The 27,728-nt window shown below is 38.5% G+C and overlaps 1 protein-coding gene across 3 annotated transcripts in view; it reads right to left on the bottom strand.

Annotated features, from left to right (window-relative positions):
- The window catches only part of LOC124156567 (phospholipase A2 hemilipin-like), a 31,017-nt gene extending 14,040 nt beyond the window's left edge, over positions 1-16,977 (bottom strand). The window contains exon 1 of one of the 3 annotated variants that reach the window (XM_046531192.1): positions 16,765-16,977. In XM_046531192.1, coding sequence (XP_046387148.1) covers positions 16,765-16,962 — 198 coding nt within the window. In that variant the 5' untranslated portion in view covers positions 16,963-16,977. Of the gene's footprint in view, positions 1-7,259; positions 7,396-7,906; positions 8,010-16,764 lie in introns of those variants that run through there. The other 2 variants (XM_046531194.1, XM_046531193.1) reach the window with 2 other exon arrangements.
- Positions 16,978-27,728: the final 10,751 nt, after the last annotated feature.

The raw sequence follows: 27,728 nt of genomic DNA, 5'->3' as shown, positions 1-27,728 counted from the left end.
ACCATCCAATAAATTGTCACTAATGTATGACTTACTGAGACTTGAAAATAGGAGGCACATGAATGATCTCATGTATTTATATAAAATTGTGAATTGTGTGAGTGACTCCCAAATGTTAGAGATGATAGACTTTTATGTTCCCAAAGTGTGTTGTAGGAATAATAGACTGTTTCAGATAAAGGGAGTTAACACCAAGTATGGTGAAAATTCACCTCTAAGCAGAATGTGCAAGAGGTATAATAGACATTCCAGGGAACTGGACATATTTGGACCAAGGTCAAAATATATCGACTATGTGAAGGCCTGCTGTGAATAATGGTTTCTGAACTTTTAATTTTTCTTTAAATTGTAGTAATACCTACTGGGTACATTTATGGTTTGTCCTTTTATTGATGTTGATTGTTGGATAAACTAAAATAAATAAATAATGAAGAAGCAGGAGCAATTTCCACAATTTTAAATTTATTGGTACTATACCGGTTTCGATTACAGCATCATCAGGTACAATATATCAATGTGTGCAACGTCTTAAATAGGAAAGGCAGGATGGGGGTGGTAAGACGGGAAGGCGGAGGAAGGGGAAGAAAGGAAGGGAAGGGTGTGCAATCACAGATGCTTGGAAAAACCGAGGATGGAGTCAGTGAGGAAGTATGACGAATATACAACTAATTGGCCTTAATGTCTTCACTCCAGAGGGGTTGATGGGTTCCCGTCTTACCTCCCCCATCCTGCCTTTCCTATTTAAGACGTTGCGCACTTTGATATATGGTACCTGATGATGCTGTAATCGAAACCGATAGTACCAATAAATTTAAAATTGTGGAAATTGCTCCTGCTTCTTCATTATGGCTGAGTAAGAGGACACACAGTCATGCACGTCAAACACTAAATTTTCAAAAATAAAATTCTGTTGCGATTCTCCACTTAGGCGAATTTGCAAGTACCACACTGTACGTATAAAAAAAATTATTAGTCCCTAGGATAGATTTTAATTTCCCGAGCAATCGTATGTTATGAGTTTATAGTATGTATATAGATACTCTGAAATCGTCAATGTTTATATTGTTAAATATTGTATCTAAGAGATCTAATCTGTTTACTAGTTACTGTGTTGAGTTGAAGCAAAAAAATAACATTGTCCTGTGCGTCGTGTGAAGCTATTAGTAAAATAATTAAAGAATTAGTGCAAGCTTCAACAGGTCATGGACCCAGACACCAGTATCCACAGAACGCTTAGATTCTGATGAAAACGTAAAAAAATAGAAGAAAGAAAAAAGAATATTGGCGCAAAAAAAAATAAAAGAAGATTTAAAAAATTACGCACTCGGCAACAATGACAGAAGATCTATCAAACATTGAAATACTAAAAGGAGCTGAAACTTTCGAATTATGGAAGTTCCAAATACGAATATTCTTCCGAGCAAGCGGCCTATTGGACGTGGTCGACGGAATTCAACGTCTGGCTGATGTGAAAGATGAAAAAGACATACGTCACTGGAAGATGATGGACGCCAAGTCACAGAAGTATATAATAACGACTATTGATAAAAAGATAATGGTGCATATTATGTCTTGTATTACTGCCCATGATATGTTTAAAACCCTGACGAATATATACGAACGTGATACAGAGCAACAGAAGTGTAATTTACTGCAACAGTTCTACAATTTCCGTTTCGAGAACAGTGCCGACATAATGACGAATATTTCCAACATCCAATCAATAGTTCATAAACTTAAAATGCTGCAGCAAAATATTGATGAAACCATGTTAATAACGAAGATACTTAGTGTGCTGCCAGGTGATTATCAAAACTTCAGCACCGCGTGGGAGTCTACCGCGAAAGACGAAAGAACAATTGAAAACTTCATAGCGAGATTGGCGGCAGAGGAACAAAAATTTAAAAGCTCTAACGATGAAATAATACAGAACTCAGCATTAAGAGCGGAAACGAAATACTCGAGGAACCAAAATAAATGTAATAGCAAACCATTGTTTTGCAGCATTTGTAAGAAAAATAATCAAGAAGAAAAGAATTGTTATTTCCGAGAAAGATCGAAACATCAAAAAGTGTGTCATCACTGCAAAAGACCGGGACATTTTATTAAGCAATGCCGTTTCCTGAAGGATGAAGAAAGGAAAGATAAAGCAGGCAAAAATGCATTCATCAGTTCTACTGCATTTTTCAATGAACGAGTAAATGAAGAAATTTGGTACTTAGACAGCGGAGCCAGCGAACACATGTGCAATGAAATTGGAATATTTAAGGAATACCAAGAGATTAGCGAACCCAAGAAAATAAAAATTGGAGACGGATCAACGCTGGATGCGGTTGGTTGCGGAACGGTAAAACTTCTAGCGAACAACGGTGAAGAATGGATGGAAACAATCCTTAAAAATGTCCTGTATGTGCCTGAACTTAAAACTAACCTTTTCTCTATGGGAATCGCCCTTGATAAGGGATACAAACTGGAGTCTGATGATAAGAAATGCGTATTGAAGAACATGAACAATAAAATCTGTGCACAAGCAATTCGATCCGGTAAATTACACGTAATGGATTTTCGAACAACCAGGCAATCAACTGGTGAGTTATATTTGGCAAAGAAATCCGAAACTTTGCAGGAGTGGCATGATAGGTTTTGTCATCAAAACTTCACTTTAGTGGAAAGAGTTTTAGAAGAAAATAAGATTCCATTTATAAAAAATAACCTCAACTTTTGCAGTATATTTTCAGTATATTTTCTCAGAAACAAAAGCGAAGTGAAAGAAAAGCTGAAAGTTTTTATAAAATACGTAAAAAATCAGACTGGAAAAGGGATTAAAATGTTTAGAAGTGACAATGGATCTTCTGTTTGTAAATAAGGAAGTAAAAAAAATATTTGAAGGTGAGGGCATTTGTCATGTGCCCTACATTCCTGAGCAAAATGGGAAAGCTGAACGTGAGATGAGAACTTTGGTAGAATCAGCTAGAACAATGTTGTTGAATAAGAAACTGAGCAAAGAATTTTGGGCCGAAGCAGTTAATACTGCAGTGTATGTGATCAATAGAACTGGAACAAGCTCAATTAAAGGCAAAACTCCTTATGAGTTATGGTTCGGTAAACCATTTGGAGATTTTGAAAAGCTCAGAGTTTTTGGATCAGAAGTCTATGCTCATGTGCCATCTCAGAAGAGACAAAAGTGGGATGCCAAAGGCAAAAAAGGGATGTTTGTGGGATATGAAGATTGTTCAAAAGGAGTAGGATTATTTTTTATGGATAAAAGATCAGTTGAGGTAGTTAGAGATGTAATCTTCATTCCTGAAATTCAAAATAACTTCAAGAAAGAGAAAGAAATTAAAAAGACCATAAAAAGAGCAAAGGTAGAAAATCAAGATGAAGAAGATATAGTACAAGAAACAGACGGTGTAACAGCTGGAAGAGAAGAAGAAGATGAAGGATTACACTACAATCTTAGAGACAGAAATAAACTTAAAGCACCAGATAACTTGAAGGAATATCAATGTAAAATGGCTTTAATTTCGTATAATGAAGCTGTAACTGGACAGGAAAAAGATAAATGGATAGAAGCAATTGAAGATGAAAAATCATCGTTGATGAAAAATGAAACATGGAAATATGTCAGTCCTCAAAATGCCAAAGGGAAGTAAATTTTAACCAGTAAATGGGTATTCAAAATTAAAGAAGACGGGAGATTCAAGGCTAGATTAGTAGTTAGAGGCTGCGAACAAGAGAGAGGAATTGACTATGAAGAAACCTTCAGCCCAGTGGTGAATACAACATCACTAAGGATACTGTTTGCCATTGCAGCAAAAAATAATTACAAAATGAAGGCATTTGATATTAAAACAGCTTTCCTTTATGGAGAACTAGAAGAAGAAATTTACATGCATGTGCCAGAGGGTTTTAGTGTCAAAAATAAAATTTGTCGTTTAGAAAAATCCTTATATGGATTAAAACAAGCACCCTTGAAATGGAATCAGAGGTTGAAGAAGTTTTTACTGAACAGAGGGCTTTTTCAGTTGAAATCAGAGCAGTTTGTATTCAGAAATGAGAACAGAACTCTGTATTTAGCTGTGTACGTAGATGATGGGATCATAATAGGAGAAAATGAATCTGATTTAGACAATTTATTAGATAGTTTAGGAAAGGAGTTTGAAACAAAGACCAGAAATAATCCAAAGGTGTTAATTAGCATAGAGGTAACAAAAACTAAGGACTCTATTTTCCTATCTCCGAAGGGGTATACAGATTATATATTAGATAAATTCGAGATGAAAAATACCAAGGGAGCTGATACACCACTTCAAATTGGGAAAAGAGTTGACGAGCAGGAAGAAAGGGATAAAAGTGTTCTCAAGTTTCCTTACAGAGAAGTGGTTGGTAGTCTTTTATATTTGACGAATAAAACAAGACCTGACATGGCTTTTGCAGTCAACTATGAAAGCAGAAGTCTAGAAAATCCAACAAAAACAGACATTGAAAATGTAAAAAGAACATTGAAGTATTTAAAGAATACAGAGAACCTGGGTATTCGGTACAAAAGAACATCAAACTTGACTCTGACTGCTTATACTGACTCTGACTATGCAGGTGACTTAAAGACTAGGAAGAGCACAAGTGGATACGTCCTGATGTTCTGTGGACGACCAGTAGCCTGGTGGTCACGTAAACAACCAATTGTGGCTCTCTCCACTACAGAGGCAGAATATATTGCAGCAGCTAAATGTGTGATTAATTTTTGTTGTATTATGGTTATAATTATATGAATTAATTCTGTGATGTAATTTTCAAGAAAAGTTTTATGGTGATGAATGATGTAATTTGTTTTCTGTTGTTTCTAAAGAAAAAAAATTAAGAGAGAGTGTTAAATATTGTATCTAAGAGATCTAATCTGTTTACTAGTTACTGTGTTGAGTTGAAGTAAAAAAATAATATTGTCCTGTACGTCGTGTGAAGTTATTAGTAAAATAATTAAAGAATAACTGGAAGTTTCAACATATGTGCGCCTTTTTATTTTGCGTCTAATTCCTTCCTCCTCATTATTTTTTTATAATCTTGCTTTGGAGATATAGATACTTTGATAAATATTATTTAAAATAAATTTATTTAAAATTGATTTGGGATTGGATGGATTTACGTGTTTCACAAGGAAAACAAGTATCCGAGTAAACTTTTTTCGGTCCATTAAATGAATCGTTCGCTAAAATTTGCAAGTGCTGTTGTGTCATAAGAATGAGCATGGGGTACATATGCTTTATGAGAGTCTTCATAGATTGATCACATGTGCTGTTATTGTGAAATAACATACTCCGATAAATCGTCTACGTTGTGAACCATTTCTAAAGATAATTCACTGGCCATAAGCATAAGTCAAAGCAATGAGGACGGAGTATTAGGTAAAAATGCAATATGAAATTCACTCCTTTTTTAACTAAGAGGATTATTTACCCAGTACTTTGAAGGCGATAGAGGACTGATGGCTCTTCAGCTTTGGGAGTTCGGTAACATGGGAAACATGCACTTGTCCATAGCGTGTAGTTATTGCATCAATAAAGCAACCTCGAAAATTTCTTATGCAAACAGGGAATTCCCTCGACCCATGTCGTTTTTCTCGGGAGTGGGAAAAGTTCCTTTCCAAGTATTTAAAACACATTTTTAGTGGAAATGAATTTCCTTCAGTGGCCAAAGACTAGCACCACAATGCGGATTAAATGTTGAAAGAACCATTTTTTTAAAAATGCAATGTTTTGAGGCGTTACTTGATGGAACTCCTTCACGACTATCAGGAAAGAATATGACTTGGCTTGTTACACTATAATTTATTAACTTGCGACCGATTTCGAATATCTTCTGGCCAATATCAAAATAGCTAGTAGCGAAGACAGTCGCCAGTGAATAAATTATTTTGAAACAAGCGAAGTTTTATTCTTCCCTGATGCTCATTTATCTATAAATTGCAAACGAGCTGATTTCAGTATTTTTGTTCCATCTCTGAACCATCAAAAAATTATATTCTGTCGAGGAAAAAAACAATAAATATGTAGTAGTCGAGTATGATTTAGTTCTATTTAATTCATTAGCTGGATTAAAATTTTCCAAATAAAACTTCCTTATTTCCAGTAAGTGGTGAAAGAGGCGGTGCTTGACAGTAAATAGGAGAGGAGAATGGGACAATATATTTATGTGTGATACACCATTTACCTTGAGGATAATTTTTTTAATCAAGAAAAATGGTAAGCTTTATAGCCCGCAGTGAGAAAAATTTAGGATAGTGAATTAAAGTAACTTCATTTTCTTAATTTTTTGCAATTGTCCTAACAAATACATTGACCGTTATTATTTAAACATCATAACTTGGAATGGCAAGATTGTCGCCTTAATATCGTACCTGATGGGTTGCTATACACAGTGTAAGTAACAGTTAATACAGCATGCCAAAAGAGAAAAAAACGTGCCTAAATATCTTCAAACAAATAAATGGAAATATAGTGACCAATTATCTTTTTAATATACGAATAAGGAAACCGGAATGTAATATCCCCTATGAAAAAATTGTATAAACCTGTATAAAATTTTTATACATTCTTATACATTGTCACGACAATGTATAAGAATATATACTAATTTTATACAGTTTTATACTATTTTTCATAGGGGATTACACACGTAAACCGAATGCATAGCGCGTCGCCCTGACAAATAATGATTTTTTAAACCAATTCATTTCAGATGATGTAGTCCTCTATGATTTTGCGCCGCACAATATCACTAGAAAAATCCAAATAATTGTTAGAGAGAAGGATAATATAAATGGGAACACTATAAAAGAAGGTTGAAAAACATAGCGAAGAATGCTAAATGATCATAAAATAAAGTCAAAATTTTCGGGAGACATTATCATCTAAGATCCATAAATAGTTTTTTTACGAAATCAATGTCCCTTTTTCACAAAAAAATTAAGCGCATTAGTGTCCTACATACGCGTCTAACGAAGACCGTTAAAAATGTCGCCCGCTAAATATTGATTCGAATGTTGCCACGCAACAGCATGCTCTGTTGTTGTCTATCTGTTGCGTCATGAGCCAGGTAACAATCAACTCCATGCCCCTCCCCGCGGAAAATCGAAACGATTTTTCTGTTGAGTTACGAGTCTTTCAAAATCTTAGAAAAATATCGGAAAATTACCCAGAGTACAGATGAACACTAAACTTTAATGCCATCCGGTTGTTAAAAAGTTCAACGAAGGAACTCACTGCGCGTAATAACATGGCATCCGTTGTGTGCGACACGCCTCTCAGGAAGTCTTCCGCCACTTCCAGCAGAGAAGAAGAATGGAAATGCCACTGAATCGATGGACTGTTATGTAACGAGGAAGACGCATTACTCCTCCAGTTTATCTTTAAATTTGATCCTATAATTTAATGAATCTCCAGAATAAGTAAAATCAGAAGAAAGACAAAATATAGAATTTTAAGACTGTAATGAGAAAAAAATTTACGTTTAATTGATTGAAAAACATAGAAATTATAAGTAAATAATATCAAGATGAATAGGTCAGCAAAATCCAAGATTAAACTCAAAACCCTCAACGTAAACACTGAGATTATAACAAAGCACAGTTTATGCATGTAGTTGCGAGCAGCATTTACTTCTGAAGCAAAAAATTAAACATGTATTTAAATCAAATTAAAAGTTGTTCGCATTAAAAATATACAAAATAGCATATCAAAACGAACGAATAACGCAAGACAAAACAATACACAGTAAACAAACGAATCTCAACATGGTCGCAGAAAAACTTATGCAGAGGGAAAATAACGTTTTTTTTTTAATTTAAGGTAATATGACTTCTACAACCGTATGCAACAACAACTTGTATAAACGTGACATTACAACTCACCATGCATGTCTGAGGAAAAAAGCACTTTTAGTAATCACTCCACTGGGCTCATCTTGAAATAAGTCTTGTAAACTGAACTGTCACTTATGAACTCCAATTTTGAATTATATTAGGAGATTTGAAGTACTTGTAACAATTCTCCTTGACGACGGGAGAAAACAAAGGGAGTCAAATAATAGTGGACAGCAATTCTTGTTGATATAAACAAAAAGCGAGTCATGTAATGGAAATAGTTTTGTGGTACGCTTCGTCGCTCCCGACTTTTCGTCCTGAATACTTATCAATTATGTTTGAAATTTGTGTTTATTTGATTAGTGTAATACAGGTGAATGTTTCGTAGTAAAGCACCAACAATGGAGGGAAGTAAGATATGCGAGGAAAAGGTACGGTGGAAGGATAAAGGTACGAAATAGGGAGGATGAAAAGGAGAGGAGAGGGTAAGTAAATCGAAGCAAAACAAGGCAACAGGATTTCAACAGTGATATCTCAGAAGGATATTTCCTCAGAGCCAGGAAATGCATTTGTCACTAATCTTAGAATTGCATTAATTAAGAACACTTTTTGCAGGAGATAAATTAGAGAGGTTATGTCTGAAATGAAATTAAAGAGTTTTATTCGATTTGCAATATCATCGTAACTTTCTTTTACACTGAAACTATCTTCGAGATATATCGATATAGACTTATGGTGCCAGTTACCGGTGTGAAATTAAGAGGAGCAGACCCAGAAGGGAACGGGTTCTTTGAAACATTACCGGTTGAATTCTCTGCTGAATTTAGAAATGGATTGCAAGGAATCCAAAGTCCAGATGGATATATGAGAATACTTCGACTGTATAAAAAAAACGTACAAATAATACAAAAAATAGCAAGAGTGAGATATTGCTAGGTTATGTAGTACCAGGCAAAGTAAGATGGTTGGCGAGTGTAAAATAACAATCAGGAAGGCGAATGGACAATTTGTCTTCTATCTGAAGTATTACTTACGGTATTATTTAGTACCTATTAAAAATATCGTGTGTGCGCCATCATTTTGGGTGATTAAAAAATCATTTTGCCTACGTTTCGGAAGTTAAAGATTCCAACTTCAGTGTTACACAGATAGGTAAGTGGATAGAACACCTATATCTTATAGCTTGTTTATTTCGTTAAATAAGCTATGATAGGTAGATGTTGTGCCATCATATGATTCTTTCAATGTAAGTAGCCCTGAAGATGGAATTCATAAAAATCCGAAACGCTGTCAAATAATGATTTTTTTAAATCATCCAAGCTGACGTCCTGCACTCGATATTTTTATTGGATATGCAAATCAAGAGGTTGAGATGGAAGATTATTACGTTTTATTATATCTCAATATTTTTAAGAAAAAATACGATGATGGGGAAAGTCTGAAACTTTGGGATTCGTGGACACACCACTTGAGTGTAGTCCATATAAATTGATCAAATTTTCTAGAATATTTCCCGGTGATAACGGCACGGGCGTCGCCGCCATAATGGACATGGGGGACGCGTCCCCCCCCCCCCCCCAATATTTGAAAAGTCAGTTTTGTCCTCCCCTAAGTGTATAAAAAAAATTATATAACCCCATCTGCGTTATAAAATAAAACCCCAACCCCCCCGAAAGTGTTGATGCCGACGACGCCAATGGATAACGGTAACATAAAACCAATATGATTTGCAAAACATATTTTAAAATAGAATCAGGAAGTTGTACACTATACATTTCAATTTATATATAAGTTTCTTGCCATATCAAACAAAGCATACTGAAAAATTTCGGCTCTACGATAATATTTCAAACACTGTAGTTATTAATAAGTTAAAAAATTCGCGGGTACTCGTCATGGTAGATAAAAAAAACTTTTGGATTAATATAAGTATATAAAATTTCAAATAAGGACATAATGGGGATTTCTGGCGAACACAAATAGGAAATATACCACGAAAATTCCAGATAGGGATAATCTTCTCTCCTCACGTGCAGATTAAACATCTCTTAAAAACCGTCAAGGATAGAATTCCACTACAAGTGGAAGGGGCCTACCGAATTCCTTGCCAGACCTGTGGTAAGAACTACATCGGCGAAACAGGCAGATCAGTAAAAACACGCCTAGAGGAGCACGAGAGAGCGATTCGACTGGGGCAGTCAACAGAGTCCGCGGTAGCCGAACACGCAGCGCTTGGCCATGAAATTGACCTTAAGGAAACAAAAATTATTGCCAAAGTAATGGTTTGAAACAGACTCGTCAGAGAAGCCATTGAAAAAACAAAAGAGAAGAAGAATAATTTTAATAGGGACACCGGCCTTAAAATAAGTCGTACTTATGGCAACCCGCAATCAATAAAAACAATCAACAACCTACTCATCCAACCTCCCGCTCCCCTCCCTCAACCCCCTGACACGGATACCAGATATATGAATAAAAATCCCTACTTCATCAGATTCCCTTGAGAAAGCGACCAGCATCGGTCGGGAAACGTTGGGAAAACTGGACGCGGCCAAAATATGACCAAAAGTGTTTACTTAACACGACTGTAGTTATTTTTCCGGTTATTTCCTGGACTCAATGAATTCCACCGAAGCTATGTTTCACGAATGAAGGAAAACGTGAGCAACGGGAATCAATCTAAAGTTAAATCCTGAACACATTGCAACCAACGGAAAGTGGGGCCAAACACCACTTCAGACGGACAAAATTCCAAAACTTTTACTAACAACCCTAAAATATTCTTAAAATATTTTAGAGACCGCCTTTATGAAATGCAGTATTAAGTTTTCAATATTTTCGAGTTTTTGATTTTTTTTTCAATTCTATTACTTATAGAATTTTAAAACTAACTTGATTAGTTATAAAAATAGATTAGACATAAAAATTTGAACTAATAAAAATTTTAAAAATCACGTCAATAATTCTAGTAGTCGAAAAAAATCTGATATGAAATTAGCAACATTATTTTAGCAATATCTTTGCAAAAACCTTCATACTTAGTAGAAAAATAAAGATTTGCTCATAAGTTTGCATGTGCCATTTTTCAATGCACTAAGAAATAAAATATTGCATTGAATAGGTAGTTGATCGTAAAACTCTTTTTGCAACTCGTTGGCAGTTGATTTCTTTTACATTATTTAGCTCATTATCCAATGAATATTATATCTAAAAATCAAATTACGATTCCGTCCGATTATATAACTTTTCTCCAATTAAATAAAACATTTCATCGTGAAAAATCAACGACGTTACATTCATGATAATTAATTTCTCCACGGCTATTTTCTCCAAAATATAAATATTAAAAGAAAAATTATATTTTCCATACTTATTCCAATGGATTTAAAGTTAAATAAATAAAATCAAAAGGACCATTGTACTGTAATCATAGTTTAAAGTCGACCGTCCATTTAGGCGTCTGCGTCTACGGGGCCAATGCTTCGCTTTTCTCTCATTTTGACTCTCTTTTCTACACGCAGGTGCATACTCACCGACACTACACTAATTACACTGTTATGCAGTTTAAACATCCTATTACCCAAACTAATATTAAAAAAAAAAAAAACCATTTCAAACTTTCATTTTTTGGACTTTTGTCCACTTAAAGTGGGGTTTGGCCCCACTGTGCAACGATTCTAATATGAAAAAATGCTCTTTGCAGTTTATAAACATTTATTAAAATTTTTATTAGCTCAAGATTATTTTTGCGCCTATGGAATGCAAACAAGCTATCGCATCAGGGGAAATTCAAGCACTGGTACATATCGAACAGCCATTTCATTTAATACCATTACCAAGCTCGTGCATTTAGTGCATAGTGCTACAACGTGCATCAATTTTCCCGGAAACTGCTCAATTACAAAGTTGTTGCGCGCTCTATAACAGATGACATGATTTATGCTAAGTATCCCAAATTTCGAAATTTAACGCCACAGTTTTAAAACATAAATGCGCACTATTCATGCTTCTGATTTTGAAAAATACGAAACATGCTAATTCACTTACAATTAGTCTAAAGGTGAGAAGGTGAAACAGACCTCATGTTAGAAGCCTTTTGGAATTATTCAAAGACAGCGCTACACGATCAAGTGGGAGATGGAAGATAGTGGACTTCAGAATTCATGAATGAAAAACAGCTGCAGGCTATATTGCACAATGTTCCATTGCGATGATTTACTTCGCGCAATGGGGAAAAATCTTACGCATAAATTCCTCAAGTTCACGGACAAGTGGCGAGTGCCCAAAATCTAGAGGAGAGCATAAGCTTTTAGTCTCGTTCGCAACAAATTAAATTGGCGCAAATTAACTTACCATGAAGCAGACCTCCTCGAGGCATACTCATTCAATCACAGACCATACCGCGCATCAATCTAACACTTGGTTATAGAGTGTATATTAGCTATAGTTCATTTTTCCCTCGATAAACTAAACTATCATCTTTCGCAAATGGTTATTTTCAAGAGGAATTTGAATCAGCTAATAGGATGGTTTCCTATTATTTTTTAATGCCTAAATCGAAAGATTATTACTCCTTGAGTACGAATTTCACACTGTTAGATTTTTAAATGACGATATCTATTTTTTGCGATGAAATGAAAAGTGAAAAATTTCAAGCGTGCGAAAACGCGACGGCTAAGAATGAATGCTGGGAAAATGCCGTGTTACGTCATTCTGGTTCCCGCTGTCGCAAAGTGAGGTGACCTTGGGGCGAGGATGTGGGCGCCGCTGAGCTGCAGGTTGCTAACAGGTAGCGGAGTACCCTGCTAGCAGGTAGCGCTTGGCTTAAATAAGGATTATAAATACCTTATCAAACGAAGGAAACTTTCCGACCATAGGCAGTTTTAATAGGTGATTATTAAGACATGTTTCCCTGATCTCTGTACCTCATGCATGCATTGGTAATCTCAGACGATGTAAAACTCCTATCTACTCGTGTAGAAACTAGGTCCCTGTGACGTCACGTGGAGTGGAATCGCATGGGCGCCAATCTGGTCTTTTTCAAATGAGGTTAAAATTGACCATTGCCATTCGTCTAAACTGGGAATTCTGAAACCAAATATATTGTATGTTATGAATACACTAACGGTGGGTAAGGAATCGCAATCAATACATTTCGTTTTCCTTGATGAAGGAAACTACCCTATTACAATGCTATTCACGCTATTTTATGCTGCTGTGGTCCAGCAAACGCTCAAACGCTTACAAGTCCTTAGTTTACGTCAAGATAAGTTGTTGTGGCTTTACGCTACGGAGTGATTCCCCCTCCATAAGCATCTGCATTCACTGAGTATGGAAACTCGGAGGTCGAACGCATTTGCAGGAAATCGTCGCACGGGGTGTGGGTGTGCATTTGAAATCACGACGTCGAGTCGATTGAGATCGAGGCATTCTTTTTATCCAAGGGCGACCGGATTGCCACGTTTCTTTCCAGGAGGCAGACGGAAGAAATTTTCCATACAGCGCGAATTCCACCAGCTGTCACGCAACCCGACCTCTCTCGATATTCGAAGCTTCCGACGCAACTGGATGACGACAGGGCCTCCCCCACGTCACCGATAGAAACTGACATCGTCTCGAAGGAAATATGAATGAGAGCTCAAGGTGGCAGCGCATTAACTAAAAGTAGAGACATTCACTGAAACCCCATCTTCAGTATTATTAAGGCCGTTTTACACGGGACACGGAATTGCGCAGGTTAGAGCTGCATTAATTTCTAAAATGGCGTGGAATTGCGCGAATTCATGAACTAAATTAGAACAGGGGCTATTTTTCCATCTCACGTCCGCGCATTCTCGCATGTGTTCTAGCAATTCACCGCTTTACACGACACAATTTTGCGACTGCGCCTTCGTACACACGTCAGATTGTGCAAGTACGTGCCCCGTGTAAAACGGCCTTTATAGGATATGGAAACAGCAATGGGGTCGTTCACTCAAACACTAAGACGCAAATTGTTAAAATAATTCGGTGGATGAATGGGAAAGATAAGTTAAAGGTACGTGGTTCACGACTGTCGTCGTTTTCCTACTCTCAGCTTCCATTTATATCTGTCTAGTCACTCTCATTTCTGTTGTTGCCATTGCTCTCTGCATTCCCTCTATTGCCTAATATGGTTGTTTCCTATTACTTTTTTATGGCCTAAATCGAAAGATTATTACTCCTGGAGTAAGCATTTAACGCTTTTAGATTTTTAAATGACGATATCTATTTTTCGCGATTTAATGAAAAGTGAACATTTTCAAGCGCGCGAAAACGCGACGGCTAAGTATGAATGCCAGGTAATCTCCGTGTGACGTCGTTCTGGTTCCCGCTGCCGCAAGTGAGGTGACCTTGGGGAGAGGCTTTGAGCGCTGATACGACGAAGGATGCTAGCAGGTAGCAGAGTACCATGCTAGCTGGTAGCGCTTGGCTTAAATTAGGATTACTAATACCTTATCAAACGAACAAAACTTTCCCATCCTAGGCAGTTTTAATAGGTGATTATTAAGAGATGTTTAAGTGTAGTAAGATGTAAGAAGTAAGATGATTAAGTGATGTAAAACTCCTATCTACTCGTATAGAAACTAGGTCCCTGTGACGCCTCGTGGAGTGGCTTCGCATGGGCGCCAATCTGGCCTTTTTCAAATGAGGATAAAATTGACCATTGCCATTCGTCTAAACCGGTATTTCTAAATAATTTGTATATTGTAAATACACTTACGGTGGGTAACGAAACGCAATCAATGTCTTTCGTTTTCTTTGATGAAGGAAACTACCCTATTCATTCTAGGTCTTCCTCTATTAAGTATTTCTGGAGGTCTCCAGTCCAATAGTTGCCAGGGCCATATGGTTTCATCCATCCTATTAACACTGCTAAACCAGAGTAGTTGCTTCCTTGCTACCTCATCATTGCATTTTAATTTCTTACTTTAACAAGTCTACACCTTCCGCAACTCCTTTTCATACAATCACTCTCAATAGTCAATAGCGTCAATCGTCAATCGTCCCTACTTTCAAGTCTTAAAAAAAGTTATATTTTCCTCGCTGGATAATACCTTTGCCTAAAACCATTTATCTTTATGAACATCTGGATGTAAATAAGTATTTGGTGCCACTCTTGGAAAAACACGACACATGGAATATGGGACTGAATTACCACTAAATGAAGCGTATTGGCATAAAAGTAGAGATGCAGAGAAACAACTTTTGGGCAGCAAATTGGCAGTTAAACGATTGAGCATCGATTTTTTTAAACTCATGGTAGTTATTGACACCAAGTAACACTGTGTTTTGTAAAAGGTGTGCAAAGGGTAGACCACGTAAAGAACTTTCTCCCGAATCGAAGAATAAAGTGGTTGGGAAATTCTCGATGCAATTCTTTGCTGGATCCAACACCTGTGTACTTAAGAAAAATTTTCACGGTCTTCCGCAATCCCCAAAATTCTCACCAGGAAAGAGACGTTCTGTGCGCAGACTATTTTGATCCAAGGGAGTTGCGCACAATCGACGGACTTTTGCGGAGACTTTTGGCAGAATGACGCAAACAAATTTTGGCAAACAAAGGCTAACTCACTGTACCTAGGGCTTTTCCGGCGAATTGATAGTAGAGGTAGTTCTCGGTATGGTATGGTATACGGAGGAGGCGACTGCCAGCTAAGATCATCTTCAGCGACATTAGGGAAGGGTTAGGAAAGGAGGGATTAGTGAAATCCACCAGCGTCCGCATCAACCTGCTCCCAAAGAAAGGCGCCAAGGGGAACACGGCTGAACGTCCCATCCGACGGACGGAGTACTGTATTAAAGTACCCTCCTCAAAGCATTCAAGTACGGATAACCAATGAAATCAATAATCGGGATAACCAATGAAAAATATCCGCAGCCTGAATCTAAACCCGGGCCAACGGAGTGCGAAGCCACCACTCTAGCCACTACACCAGTGGCGTAGCCAGGGGGGTCCGGACCACCCCCCCCGAAATATAAAAACACAATTATTTTCCTTCACAACAGTAAACAATATACTAAAAATCATGAATTTACAAAATATTTTTGAATAAATAAAGTTTTTTCGATTATTAAAAGTGTTAAAATTAGTTTAAAACCCTTTACTTAGTGCATTGTTTTTCAAAAATTTTCCCCCCTGGTTTTGGACCCCCTCCCCCCCCCCCCCGAACGAAATTCCTGGCTACGCCGCTGTTAACTACACCAACCCGTTCCCCGAGAGTTTTCGTTTATCAATCACCCTGAATACGATGAAAGACTACGCCTCGAACGGGACCAATCAACCCATGGACCCGGTAGGAGACCCGAAAACTCTCCCTTCCAAATCTCTGGCTCAATAAATCCCAGCTGAATGCGATAGCAACTGATTGTCCTCTAAACCTAGAAGTATCGCGAAGTGCGGCGAAATGTATCCTTTGAAGATGGCATGCCTCGTTCACATTACGATTGCCCGAGCGATCGTCCCAACGATAGTTGGCCGAATTAGCCGTGTGAATGCATGCCCTGACTATAGTTGACGTAGTTCCGAACGTTGTCACTTTACGATGGTTAGAAGCTGGGAGACCGGAAACGGAAGCGACAAGAGAAAGACGACAAGCTCGTGAAGCTCTATTTTTTCATGGATTTGTCCTAGGAAGGAAGAATATGGGCGGAAGAAATATTATTCGGTAAATACACGTTGAACACAGTAATATCTTGTCCCTGTATGCCTCAACAGCTTTGCTAGCTGTCAATTTCCCGTTTACTATAGATGTCAGCACTAGAGGGCTGCACAGGTTTTAACAATCGTCGTGTGATTACACGATAGTTCTGACAATCGCTGGAACAATCGTAATGTGAATGAGGCATTACGGAAGTAATTGGATCGGCTAATTAGACGAACTCACCTCCTTAGCGGTTTTCTGCAGATCTGCCGGGCACGCGTCAGCCTCTCCCCAACTGCGCACGCTCCTTCCGCGAAGACCACGAGCGGCGGACTGCAGACAACAATGTTGTGAACCAGCAGCGCCCTTCGCCGCGCCGCGTCGACCAAGAGAAAAACAAGAGAGTAGCGGATCGAGTTCCGGAAAAAAATATCTCCTCATCCCATCTCCCACCCTTCTCCTCCGTCCATTGGAATCTCTCCTTTGCCATTGCTCGAGAAATCTGTGACACAATGGATAGCAGTGAAATAGTTATTGCATCAAGGAAAAGTATTGCGTGCAGTGGCGTAATATCAGTCTTAAACTTGGAGAAGCAAGGACTACCAGTATGATGGGGTCTGGAATAACCTCAGGGGGGCCTCACATTCCCTCGATAATTTTTTGAACGTAAGAGTGATTTAAACAATATCGTAAAGCGTTATTTGGTGAAATTGCTTCGTTTGAAATAAAATATTTCTATATTTCTTCTTATATGACTTCGCATCGCGACGAAACCGGTCACCCAAAATTATAAATGTGAAATTTACATTTTTTTTATTTAAAAAAATATAGTTATCGCTGTAGCTTTTACATCCATTCCGAGCAAATTTACATCGCAAAATAAATGCTTAAGTTCTGCAGGTCACCAAAAAACATACCATATCAGTCATTTGAGAAAATGAGAAATGATTTATGAGAAAATTTTGGAGACAGAAGAAGGGGGTAGGCGCTCGTTTCCACGACCAGAGCGGAGGCGCCTTTGATCGCGAGTGATGGTGGATAAAGCCGCCGCAGTCGGCTGACTTAATCAGAGCCCTTAACTTCTTTTATCGTACTCTTGGATCTAGTCCGCATCTGCAAGACGTTTTTTTTACCAACTGAAGCAACACACGCAAAAATGCCAATGACACTGTAAGTACTGGCATAAAAACGATTTTCTGCGATAATTTTTAACCAGCAAAATGAATTCTGATGTCAACAAGACCAGGAAACTCCGCTCACGGAAACGTTTCCACCAGATGGCCGATTAGGGGCGAGAAATTTAAAATGGGTTGATACAAGGGTGGTGACAATATATCCCGAGGGATGGGTAGTGTCGGACATCTTCAGTGTTCAATGAATCATATTCAGCTCCGCGTTTGGTCCAGCTAATCAGTGGCGCAGCGAGGGGGTGTTTTGGGGGTCAAACCCCCCCCCCCCCCAGAGCTAAGAGAAATTTTTAACTTTAATCCATTTTACTTAATAAGATTGATATTACTAATAGAATAGCGTAAGGATTAATAAATACCCCTCAGAAAGCTGTAAAACTCACAATTTTGAACCATTTATCATAAAATTCTGCAATTTATTAATCTCGCACTTACCGCTTATCCTGGTGGGTATTCCATACCCCCACACACCCCGGTATTAGTTGCACCAACCCCCCCCCCCCCCCAGCCTTAAATTCCTAGCTGCGCCCCTGGTCCAGCCAATGACATTTCGACTCGACAAACAGTTACGACATCGTCAACAAGGGATACGTAAAACCTCCAACATCACAGTATTTTATGGTGAGAATCGAAGAACGCGGGTGCGGCCAACCAACAGTAAATAATATCACGTGACTTCCGGTATCACTCGTTGCAGTGTTCCATTTGACAAGCAGTGCTCCAACATTCGCGGCAATAGGTTCGAAGAACTCGGAAGCACTGGTCTCACAATACAAGGTCACTTCCTCGAGCAACACCTTTCCATCCCACATAATTCATGCAACATATAGAGGTAGTCGCCTACTCCTCTGCAGCAGCTCACAGTATTTCCCCATCGGCCTCTTTTCAATCGTTCCTTGCCTGCAGAGCGGTTCACTCTGGTTTTATATAACAGTTTGTGCTGGGACGCAAGTCTTCGAAGCGACCGGGAGCGCCTCAAAAAGCCGGTGGGAGACCTTGACTCGTCAACGACCAAGGTCGAGAGATTTGAAAACATACGAAATAAATGACACTGAGAGAGGGTAGGTTTGTGCTCATCTTCCAACGCTATCGCAAAACACAAACGGGGATCCATCTTTCAACACGATAACGAAACCAAATAATAGATTACGTTTCCAATGAATTAAGATGAGCCGATAAATTTTAAATGATGCGAATCTCACTTGAGCAATGACTTCTCACCGCGATCAATCCAGGACAGCGCTCCGGAATCCATAAAATTTACATCGGTGGCCCAGGGGATAGAAACTTTTGGCTCCTCACCGAGGAGGGTACGAGATCGAATCCCGAATGAGGCCTTCGGACACCGCCAACCAATTTTTTTTTCTTTAGCGCGCGATTCGACCCAGAGAAGGGAAGTGGCTATCCCATTCTGAAAAAGCGAAATTCCCGTGGCTTGGTCTGGGGTGAGCCATACCCTTACCTATCCCAAACAACCGTCGGGTTGGAACACTGAAGGGGTGAATGATGCGAAACGTAGCGATCATTGCGAATCCACAGCCGGGCGGTCGAGAATTACCCCCCTTCATTCCCCCCCCCCCCCCAACCCTCCACCCTCTCCCTCCCTCGCAGAGAGAAAACCGGAATGACGACGGAGGCCGTCCGCAGCGCGCGAATGCCTTGAGGTCCGATGGCGTCACTCCACAACACCCCCGCCCCCTTCCTCCGAATGCTCACCAGAGCAGTAAATACTTCTACATCTACAAAATACCCTGCGAGCCTCCTCTATGGTGTTTGGCAGGGGATGACAAATCACCAACATGCAGCATGCAAGAGGATCGCCACATGCACACCGCACGGTCATAGAAATATTACGCAGAATAGCAAAATATACATGCTTAATCATAAAAAATTGCTAATGGTTAGTAATTCCTAGAGCAAATACATGCAAGGTTAGAACTATGAAAAAACATGCAATGAGTGATCCTAGCGAGCGACGCCATTGATCCTATCAATTGAGACAACGTTGCTACCCTTAATAGTACGAGGGAAGAATGACATTTTAAATCTCTCTGCTCTGCAGTCTATTGAGTTAAGCCTATCCTTCGATCTTCGCTCCTGTAAAGATTCCCATCCTAACTCGTGTAACATACCTGAAACGCTGCACTTTCTGTCGTAACACCTCATCACAAATATGGCCGCCCTGCGCTGTACTCGATTGATTTCGGCAATTAGTCCTACCTCGTAAGGGTCCCACACGCTAGCACCATATTCAAAGTGAGGCAATTCCAAGTGAGTTAGCGCCCACGATGTTTTAGTCTCCGGGGAAGACAACATTCCAGTAGAAACGATTTTTCTTGATTTCAAAAAGGCGTTTGATAAAGTACCCCACGGAAAGTTAATAATAAAACTGAAATCTTATGGTCTAGACGAAGATGTCATTTCCTGGATTAGAGAATTTTTGAGCGACCGCGTCCAAAGAGTAGTATTAGACGGTGCAGTCTCCAATGAGGTTAGAGTCACTTCTGGCGTTCCTCAGGGTAGTGTCATTGGCCCACTCCTATTCCTTCTTTATATAAACGACATTGGTGAAGTAGAGCAGAGTAAGTTACGATTATTTGCAGACGACGCTGTAGTTTACAGAGAAATCCGTTCCAGCAAAGATATAGATGAACTAACGAATGACCTTGCTGCTATCCAAGCTTGGTGCGATGCTTGGCAGTTAGAATGAAATTTCGAAAAATGCGTCGTAATGAATTTCTGGAAGAAGAATAACTCCCTACAGCGTAACTATATCATTCGGGGCACCCAGTTAAAGGCAGTTGAATCCGTGAAATATCTAGGGGTTAGACTCAATAATGATCTATCGTGGAATAAACATATTCGAGAAATAACCGGTCAAGCTAATCGTAAAATGGGTTTTGTTAAAAGAATATTAGGAAAGTGCGACGACAAAGTGAGAGAAATTAGCTACTTTTCCCTCGTTAGACCACATTTGGAATACGCTGCCAGTGTTTGGGACCCTCATGAAAAAGGCTTAATAACAGAGTTAGAACGCGTGCAAAGAAGAGCTGCCAGGTATGTGAAAGGTCGTTACGATAGTCTTGTTAGTGTAACTGACCTCTTAGATAAACTCGAATGGGAATCTCTGTCGGACCGTAGATTGAAAAATAGACTAAACCTTTTAGATAAATTCTAGAGCATTGTCTTTTCTGACGAAGTTAACCATATCTTACGGACGCCAACGTACTACGGAAGATCAGATCATATAAATAAAATAAGAGAGATAGATTGCAGAACAGACAGATTCCGAATGTCATTTTTTCCACGATCAATAAGAGATTATAACGGCAGCAATAGAACTCGTAAATAGATTGCATGACTTGTAGTTTAGCCTACTAACCTATGTAAAACTTAATGCATGTTCCTGAATTTCTATTCTGTATTCTATTTCTAACAGCATATAGTAGTATAGTTTGTTATTATACGGGACGTTTTTTGGACGGTGTGGTGTGCATGTGGGAGTCCAAATGCATGCTGCATGCTGGTGATTGATCACCCCCTGCCAAACACCCTAGAGGTGGCTCGCAGGGTATTATGTAGATGTAGATGTAGATGTGAGGCCAAGGTGAGCAAATACTCTGTTGAGGTGCTGCGAATACGCATATTCCTGATGCCCGTTGCCGCTCTTTGTGGTAACGATGAATTTCTTTAGAATCGTGAAACTCATTGTACACAGTTTTAGTTTCTGAAGACCATTTTTAAGACGATTTGAATTAATTACAATATTTAGAGAAGGAAAAAGATTAAAATCACGTTTTTTCCCATCGAAATAAATTCGCTCAGACCAAGGCTGCAAGGGTATCCGGTATACATATATTGTTCACAGGAAATTCTTAATCGGTGTAAATTAATTTCAATGAATAAATAATATTCCTAAAATTTCCCTCAGCATGAAAGTAATCCAGACTCTATTTTTTGCTTCAAATGAATGCCTCTTAGAATAACGAAGATCAAATATGGAGGGAGTCATAAATGCAGAAATCTAATGAAGTGCGAAAGACAAGACCAAGAGGGAACTGAAACGGCTCCATTTCGAGACTTGATGACCTTATGGAGGCATTTATCATCAAAATATTAAGTAACCGGTAAGTACGGCTAAGTAATGTTTTGCGTTAGATTTAGGGATTAAGATACTAAGCACATGATTCAAAATACATGAGTTAAACGCTAAGAGTAGCTTATGTGGTAGCTCCAAAGAATTAGATCATTTGACCGTCCAAAAGACGGTCAATCGGTGAAGACCTTAGATGCTGGTTGGATACAGTGGAGTGAGGTACCTACCGAAGGGACCCCTTACGAAACAAATTTGGCTGCTTTTGTTGACATAAGGTGTGAATCGTTCACTTTAAATTCAACATATGAAATGAACACACTTTTCCAGGAATTGGACTTACGAATATAATCGGAAGCAATAGCAAGTACTGTTACTTCACAAATCAAATTAACACTAATTTTAGATGCAATAGGGTAGTTTCCCTCATCAAAGAAAACGAAAGGCATTGATTGCGATTCCTTGCCCGCCATTAGTGTATTCATAATATACAAATTATATGATTTTAGAATTCCCAGTTTAGACGAATGCCAATGGTCAATTTTAACTGCATTTGAAAAAGGCCACATTGGCGCCCATGCGATGCCACTCTACGTCACGTCAAAGGGACCTAGTTTCTATACGAGTAGATGGGAGTTTTACATCGTCTGAGATTACCAATGCATTCACGAGGCACAGAGCCCATGGAAGCATGTCTTAATAATCACCAATTAAAACTGGCTAAGGTCCGAAAGTTTTCTTCGTTTGATAAGGTATTAATAATCCTTTTTTAAGCCAAGAGCTACCCGCTAGCATGGTACTTTGCTACGTGCTAGCATCCTGCGTCGTATCAGCGCTCAGAGTCTCGCCCCAAGGTCACCTCACACGGCGATAGCGGGAACCAGAACGACGTCACACGGAGCTTTCCCAGCATTCATACTTAGCCGTCGCGTTTTCGCGCGCTTGAAAATTTTCACTTTTCGTTTAAAGGCTAAAAATAGATATCGTCATTTAAACATCTAAAAGCGTGAAATACGTACTCCAGGAATAATAATCTTTCGATTTAGGCAATAAAAAAATAATAGGAAACAACCCAATGTCGAGGAAAAATACACACGAAGAAAGCCGGGAGCGGCAGCACGTACTTCACAAATCAAATAACACATGCATTGCGAACAAAATTAATAAGTACTTAAGGCGAAACATCGGGAGGGACGATGCGTAAAACCGAACGCCACTATCCTCATCTAAAAACTTCCATATTTGTTTGTTTCGCGTCGTCAACAAGAATTGTTGTCCGTTATCACGCTACTCTCATTGTTTCTTCACGTCTTCAACAAGAATTGTTACAGGCGATTGAATTAATATCGATAATTTTTATTTTATTAAGGAAAATCTTGGAAGATTTCTCCAATATATTTTGTTGACACATTCATTAAATTTCAGAGGAAATCAACTCATATTTCTGCTACCTCTACACGAACGATTTCATCGTCCAATTAACATATACTTCAGGCAACAACCATGGATGGAATTTCTATTCGCTTTTACGACTATAGCTTTTCGCTTCACCAACAGTTTATGCTCTTGCCTAAAAATTCATGTTCATAGGTTTAGCATGAATAACCCATGCACACGGATTTTCTTCTTTTTGTTGTCTTAACTATTAATGCACTCACAAACGATGTAATGGATATCATCATAAGTAGTTTCACGGATTAATAGCACATCTTCAATGGTTTTTGACGACATCGTACAAATTGTAACGTACAAAACCCATATTTTTATGCCAACTTGGCGTTATTGTGCAACGAGTGCGACAAAGAAAACGAAATGTGATTTAAGACCCGGAAATAGTGCTTCGTAGAGGCGATTCCCGTTGATACAAAACATTAGCTGCATTCCAAATGGATTCATCATCTTCTAGAAATTTTCAGAGATTTGTTAATTCCAAGTAAATATAATTTTATGAACGCTGAGTAACATTTTTTTACTGCGGGAAATAACAAGTCGTCGGAATCATTAAGTTTCGACAGCAACGTAAGCCTTCCATAGTTGCCATCATTAAAAGACGTTTTCACTGTGCCACTCCACGTGACGTCACAGGGACCTAGTTTCTATACGAGTAGATAGGAGTTCTACATCGTCTGAGATTACCAATGCATGCATGAGGCACAGAGCTCAGGGAAACATGTCTTAATAATCACACATTAAAATTACCTAAGTTGGGAAAGTTTCCTTCGTTTGATTGGGTAATAATAATCCTTATTTAAACCAAGCGCTACCTGCTAGCAGGGTACTCTGCTACCTGCTAGCGGCCTGCATCGTATCAGCGCTCAAAGCCTCGCTCCAAGGTCAACTCACACGGCGAAAGCGGGAACGAGAATGACGTCACATGGGCTTTTCCCAGCATTCATACTTAGCCGTCGCGTTTTCGCGTGCTTGAAAATTTTCACTTTTCGTTTAATCGCGAAAAATAGATATCGTCATTCGAAAATTTAAAAGCGTGAAATACGTACTCCAGGAGTAATAATCTTTCGATTTAGGCAATAAAAAATAATAGGAAACCACCCTATACGCCCCAATGCGGTCGTCTCCTGCGGCCTCCTCCACATTCGAATCGAAAATACTCAAAGACTTCCGGAAAGAAATCGCCAGCCAGACACAAATGCAACCGGAGATCGAAAAACCCGTTCGACTTGATAGGCGCAGTGTCGTGTGAGACGATTGCCTTCGCAACGGATCTGCCGAGCAAACAGACTCATAAAGCTTCCTCCAAATGATTTATGGCTTTCTACTCTCCATCTTAAAGAGCCCTCACTCGCCATTTACCATCGAATGACCCGCGGAGGAAATCATCGCGCGTGATCTTCATGAGTCATCAATTTTTTCCAACTCGCTTAAGTTAATTAAAATTGGAGGTATATGAAGTCATTTTATAAATAGAGGAAATACGTATTTTCCCTTGTCATGCCATCCATATTCTCCTCATTTCCCTCCTTCGGCAGCCCTCCTTTATCAACTTTAGATCCCCACAATACATGCATGCGCAATACTCAATGTTCCTTCTCGCTCACAAATATCCTCTTTTTACCCACTCAATGTCGACTGACCCCACAGTCAACTTCCTCTCCATCCATCTCACCATTTCCACTCAAGGCTATAATGTTTTGAGGGGCATTTCTTCAGATTTTCATTTTGTTGCAATTTATTATGGCTGAGAGTTATCATAGTTCCGAATTAACAATTTAATGCATGCATAAAATATTCGCTACATGCATAATATAATGTACAGTTACTTTCAAATGTTTTAGGACGTTTGTGGCGCCACTTTTGCTCCTCGAGGAAATTTAGTTTCCATTACTTCTTCGGTTGTCATTGGCTACGCATCGCAAATATTTCCTTTTACACGTGAATACATATGCACTCAGAGGGAGAAATCACAAATTTATCATTCTGTTTCGAATTATGTTGGATATAATTATTATTTCGTGTGCATTAACTGCGTACTTGCTCCGAATTTCACTGTTGGTTTGTATTTTACGTCATATTAATGAACCCACACTAGTAATTACGGTGGCCTAGTGGAGTAAACGTGCTGCTGAGACCAAAACGGTTACTGGATCAAGTCCCAGTAGCGGAAAACTTTATTTGTATTTTTTTTCAACTCGTTCACTCGTTTTGTATTTCTTGAAAGTTTCAAATCATTTAAAATTCGCTGCAACAGCTTGAAATACTTTTTTACGCTACTGAGTTATTTAAAACTTATGGATGCGGCAGGAGTTGTTTTATTCTTTTTCAAAATGGTTTTCACATTTTGAAGGTTTGGGATTTGCAAAAGAGGGTTACCACAACACGGCGTTAAAAGGCGTACGTATAAAACCACGTTACACGTCGAAGTAAATGTAATTGTTTAAGACTGGCGACAAAGGTTCTCACATATCAGTTGATAATTGCAAATTTATTAATTGTTTTCGATTTCTATTGGTTTTAAAGATTTCTTGTGACGAACGCCATGATGCTCAGCCGCCTCATGAATAGGGTAGTTTCCTTCACCAAAGAAAACGAAAGGCATTGATTGCGATTCGTTACCAACCATTAATGTATTCATAATAAACAAATTATTTGGTTTTATAAATCCCAGTTCAGACGATTGGCAATGGTCAATTTTAACTGCATTCGAAAAAGTTCAGATTGGCGCCCATGCGATGCCACCCCACGTGACGTCACAAAGTGGGCTGAAATCGAAAAAAGCTGGCCAAAAATCATATCTTCCATATTTTTATAATTAACTTGATGAAATTTTTACTACTAATCTTGTTTAGGCTATATAACATGAATATAATAACATTTTGCTGAAAAATTGATCCGGGGAGTTTTTTTTAAAAACAAATTCGCGTAGACGGAAAAAAACAAAAATCGACTATTTGGACCGCTTCAGTAGATAGGGAACATTTAATTGAAATTAGTAGTTAGGAATAAAAAAGTAAGTAGTTTTTTATTAAATTTAGAAATTCAAATAAAAAATTTCTAATTAAATGCATAAAATTATGTTTTTAAACATTATTAATGATTTAGTCAATTAACTTTGCGTCTACATTTTGTCTGAGAGAACACACATAAGAAATCATTTAGCAAACAATTTATACCATAAACCGCAATACCACATGAAATTATTTATAAACCATTACAAATTAACATAAACATTTGAAACATAAGTCGACATAAGGGATAAATTTACCAGCCCACTACCAGTTTTCATCGGATTCCCAGCTGTCACTATCCTCATCAGAAGTTGGCTCCTCTAACAAATAAGTCTCGTATATCCTTTGAAGCATTTATTTTATCATTTATACATACATAACTATTGGATATTTGAGGATCCGAAGTAAGTAGGAGCCTTCGGAAAAGATCTCCCATTTCAGTTAAGCGCGAAAATTTTTCGCGTGTGGTGCGCTCGGAATCCTCTGATATCTTTGAGGCGAGATTCCAAAGCTTCCTCCGAAAGTTGGCCAACTGGAGGCACTGCTGCCTTGGCAATTGATGCTCCATGAAACATCAATTTGCGCACCGTGGGCGGCGCGGGCGTACAGTACCACGGATACAAATCCACAAAAAGGGATGCAGTTTCTAAGCAGTATACGCTGAAATTGGCGTTATCTATCTCAAGTCCAGATGTCAGAGCTTTTAAAATTGAGGCAAACCTCGAGATAAGATCCTCGTTAATCCCTATTTGAGAAGGAAAATAAAGTCCTCGCCAAATCCTTCTTCCAAAAAAATTCTAAATATTCATAACAAATTTTGGAATAATGAATAAAAATCTTTATAATGTTAGTTTTTGATGGTAAATATACCGATATTAGCTTAGGATCAGAAAAAAACGTCCGGCAGTGTTCCCATCATTAGTCGTGCCTTTACCATGCTTGAACAAGGAGTCTCAAGAAGAGATTCATGCATATCTGTAGGGATCAGTTTATCTTTCTCTAACCAACATCGAAATTTTACTTCAAACCTGGCTCTGTTTCTCTTGCATTCTTCACATTTATGGATATACATATTGAAAAAGTATTTATTCATGCCTTTCTTCAACATTTCCTTTGTCTTCTCGTCTTTCCCCAAGTATAACTCATCATGAAGATATTGAAGGGCCAGTTTACGTTTCGACGACAGCGAATTTTCACTTCCATTAATAATAACGTCATTTATTTCTTTGCGGGTTACTTTCATGCGCTCCATTTTCTCTCATCCATAATATCAACAATCTAAATCACGGGACAAGGAAAACGAAATTAGAGCATTATTCCCTGAATAATACCCACGATCAATGAGATATTTTACTTGGAAAACATACCTTTTTATCGTTCCGAGATATCCTTCACTAGTGATAGTTAGTGATAACCTCAACGCTGAAATGTCACGATATAGGGAAAATAAACTCTGGTTCTTCG

Source organism: Ischnura elegans, chromosome 3, assembly GCF_921293095.1.
Source record: "Ischnura elegans chromosome 3, ioIscEleg1.1, whole genome shotgun sequence".
Lineage (NCBI taxonomy): Eukaryota > Metazoa > Arthropoda > Insecta > Odonata > Coenagrionidae > Ischnura > Ischnura elegans.
The sequence above is the reverse complement of the archived record's forward strand: the minus strand, read 5'-3'. Positions and strand labels throughout refer to the sequence as shown.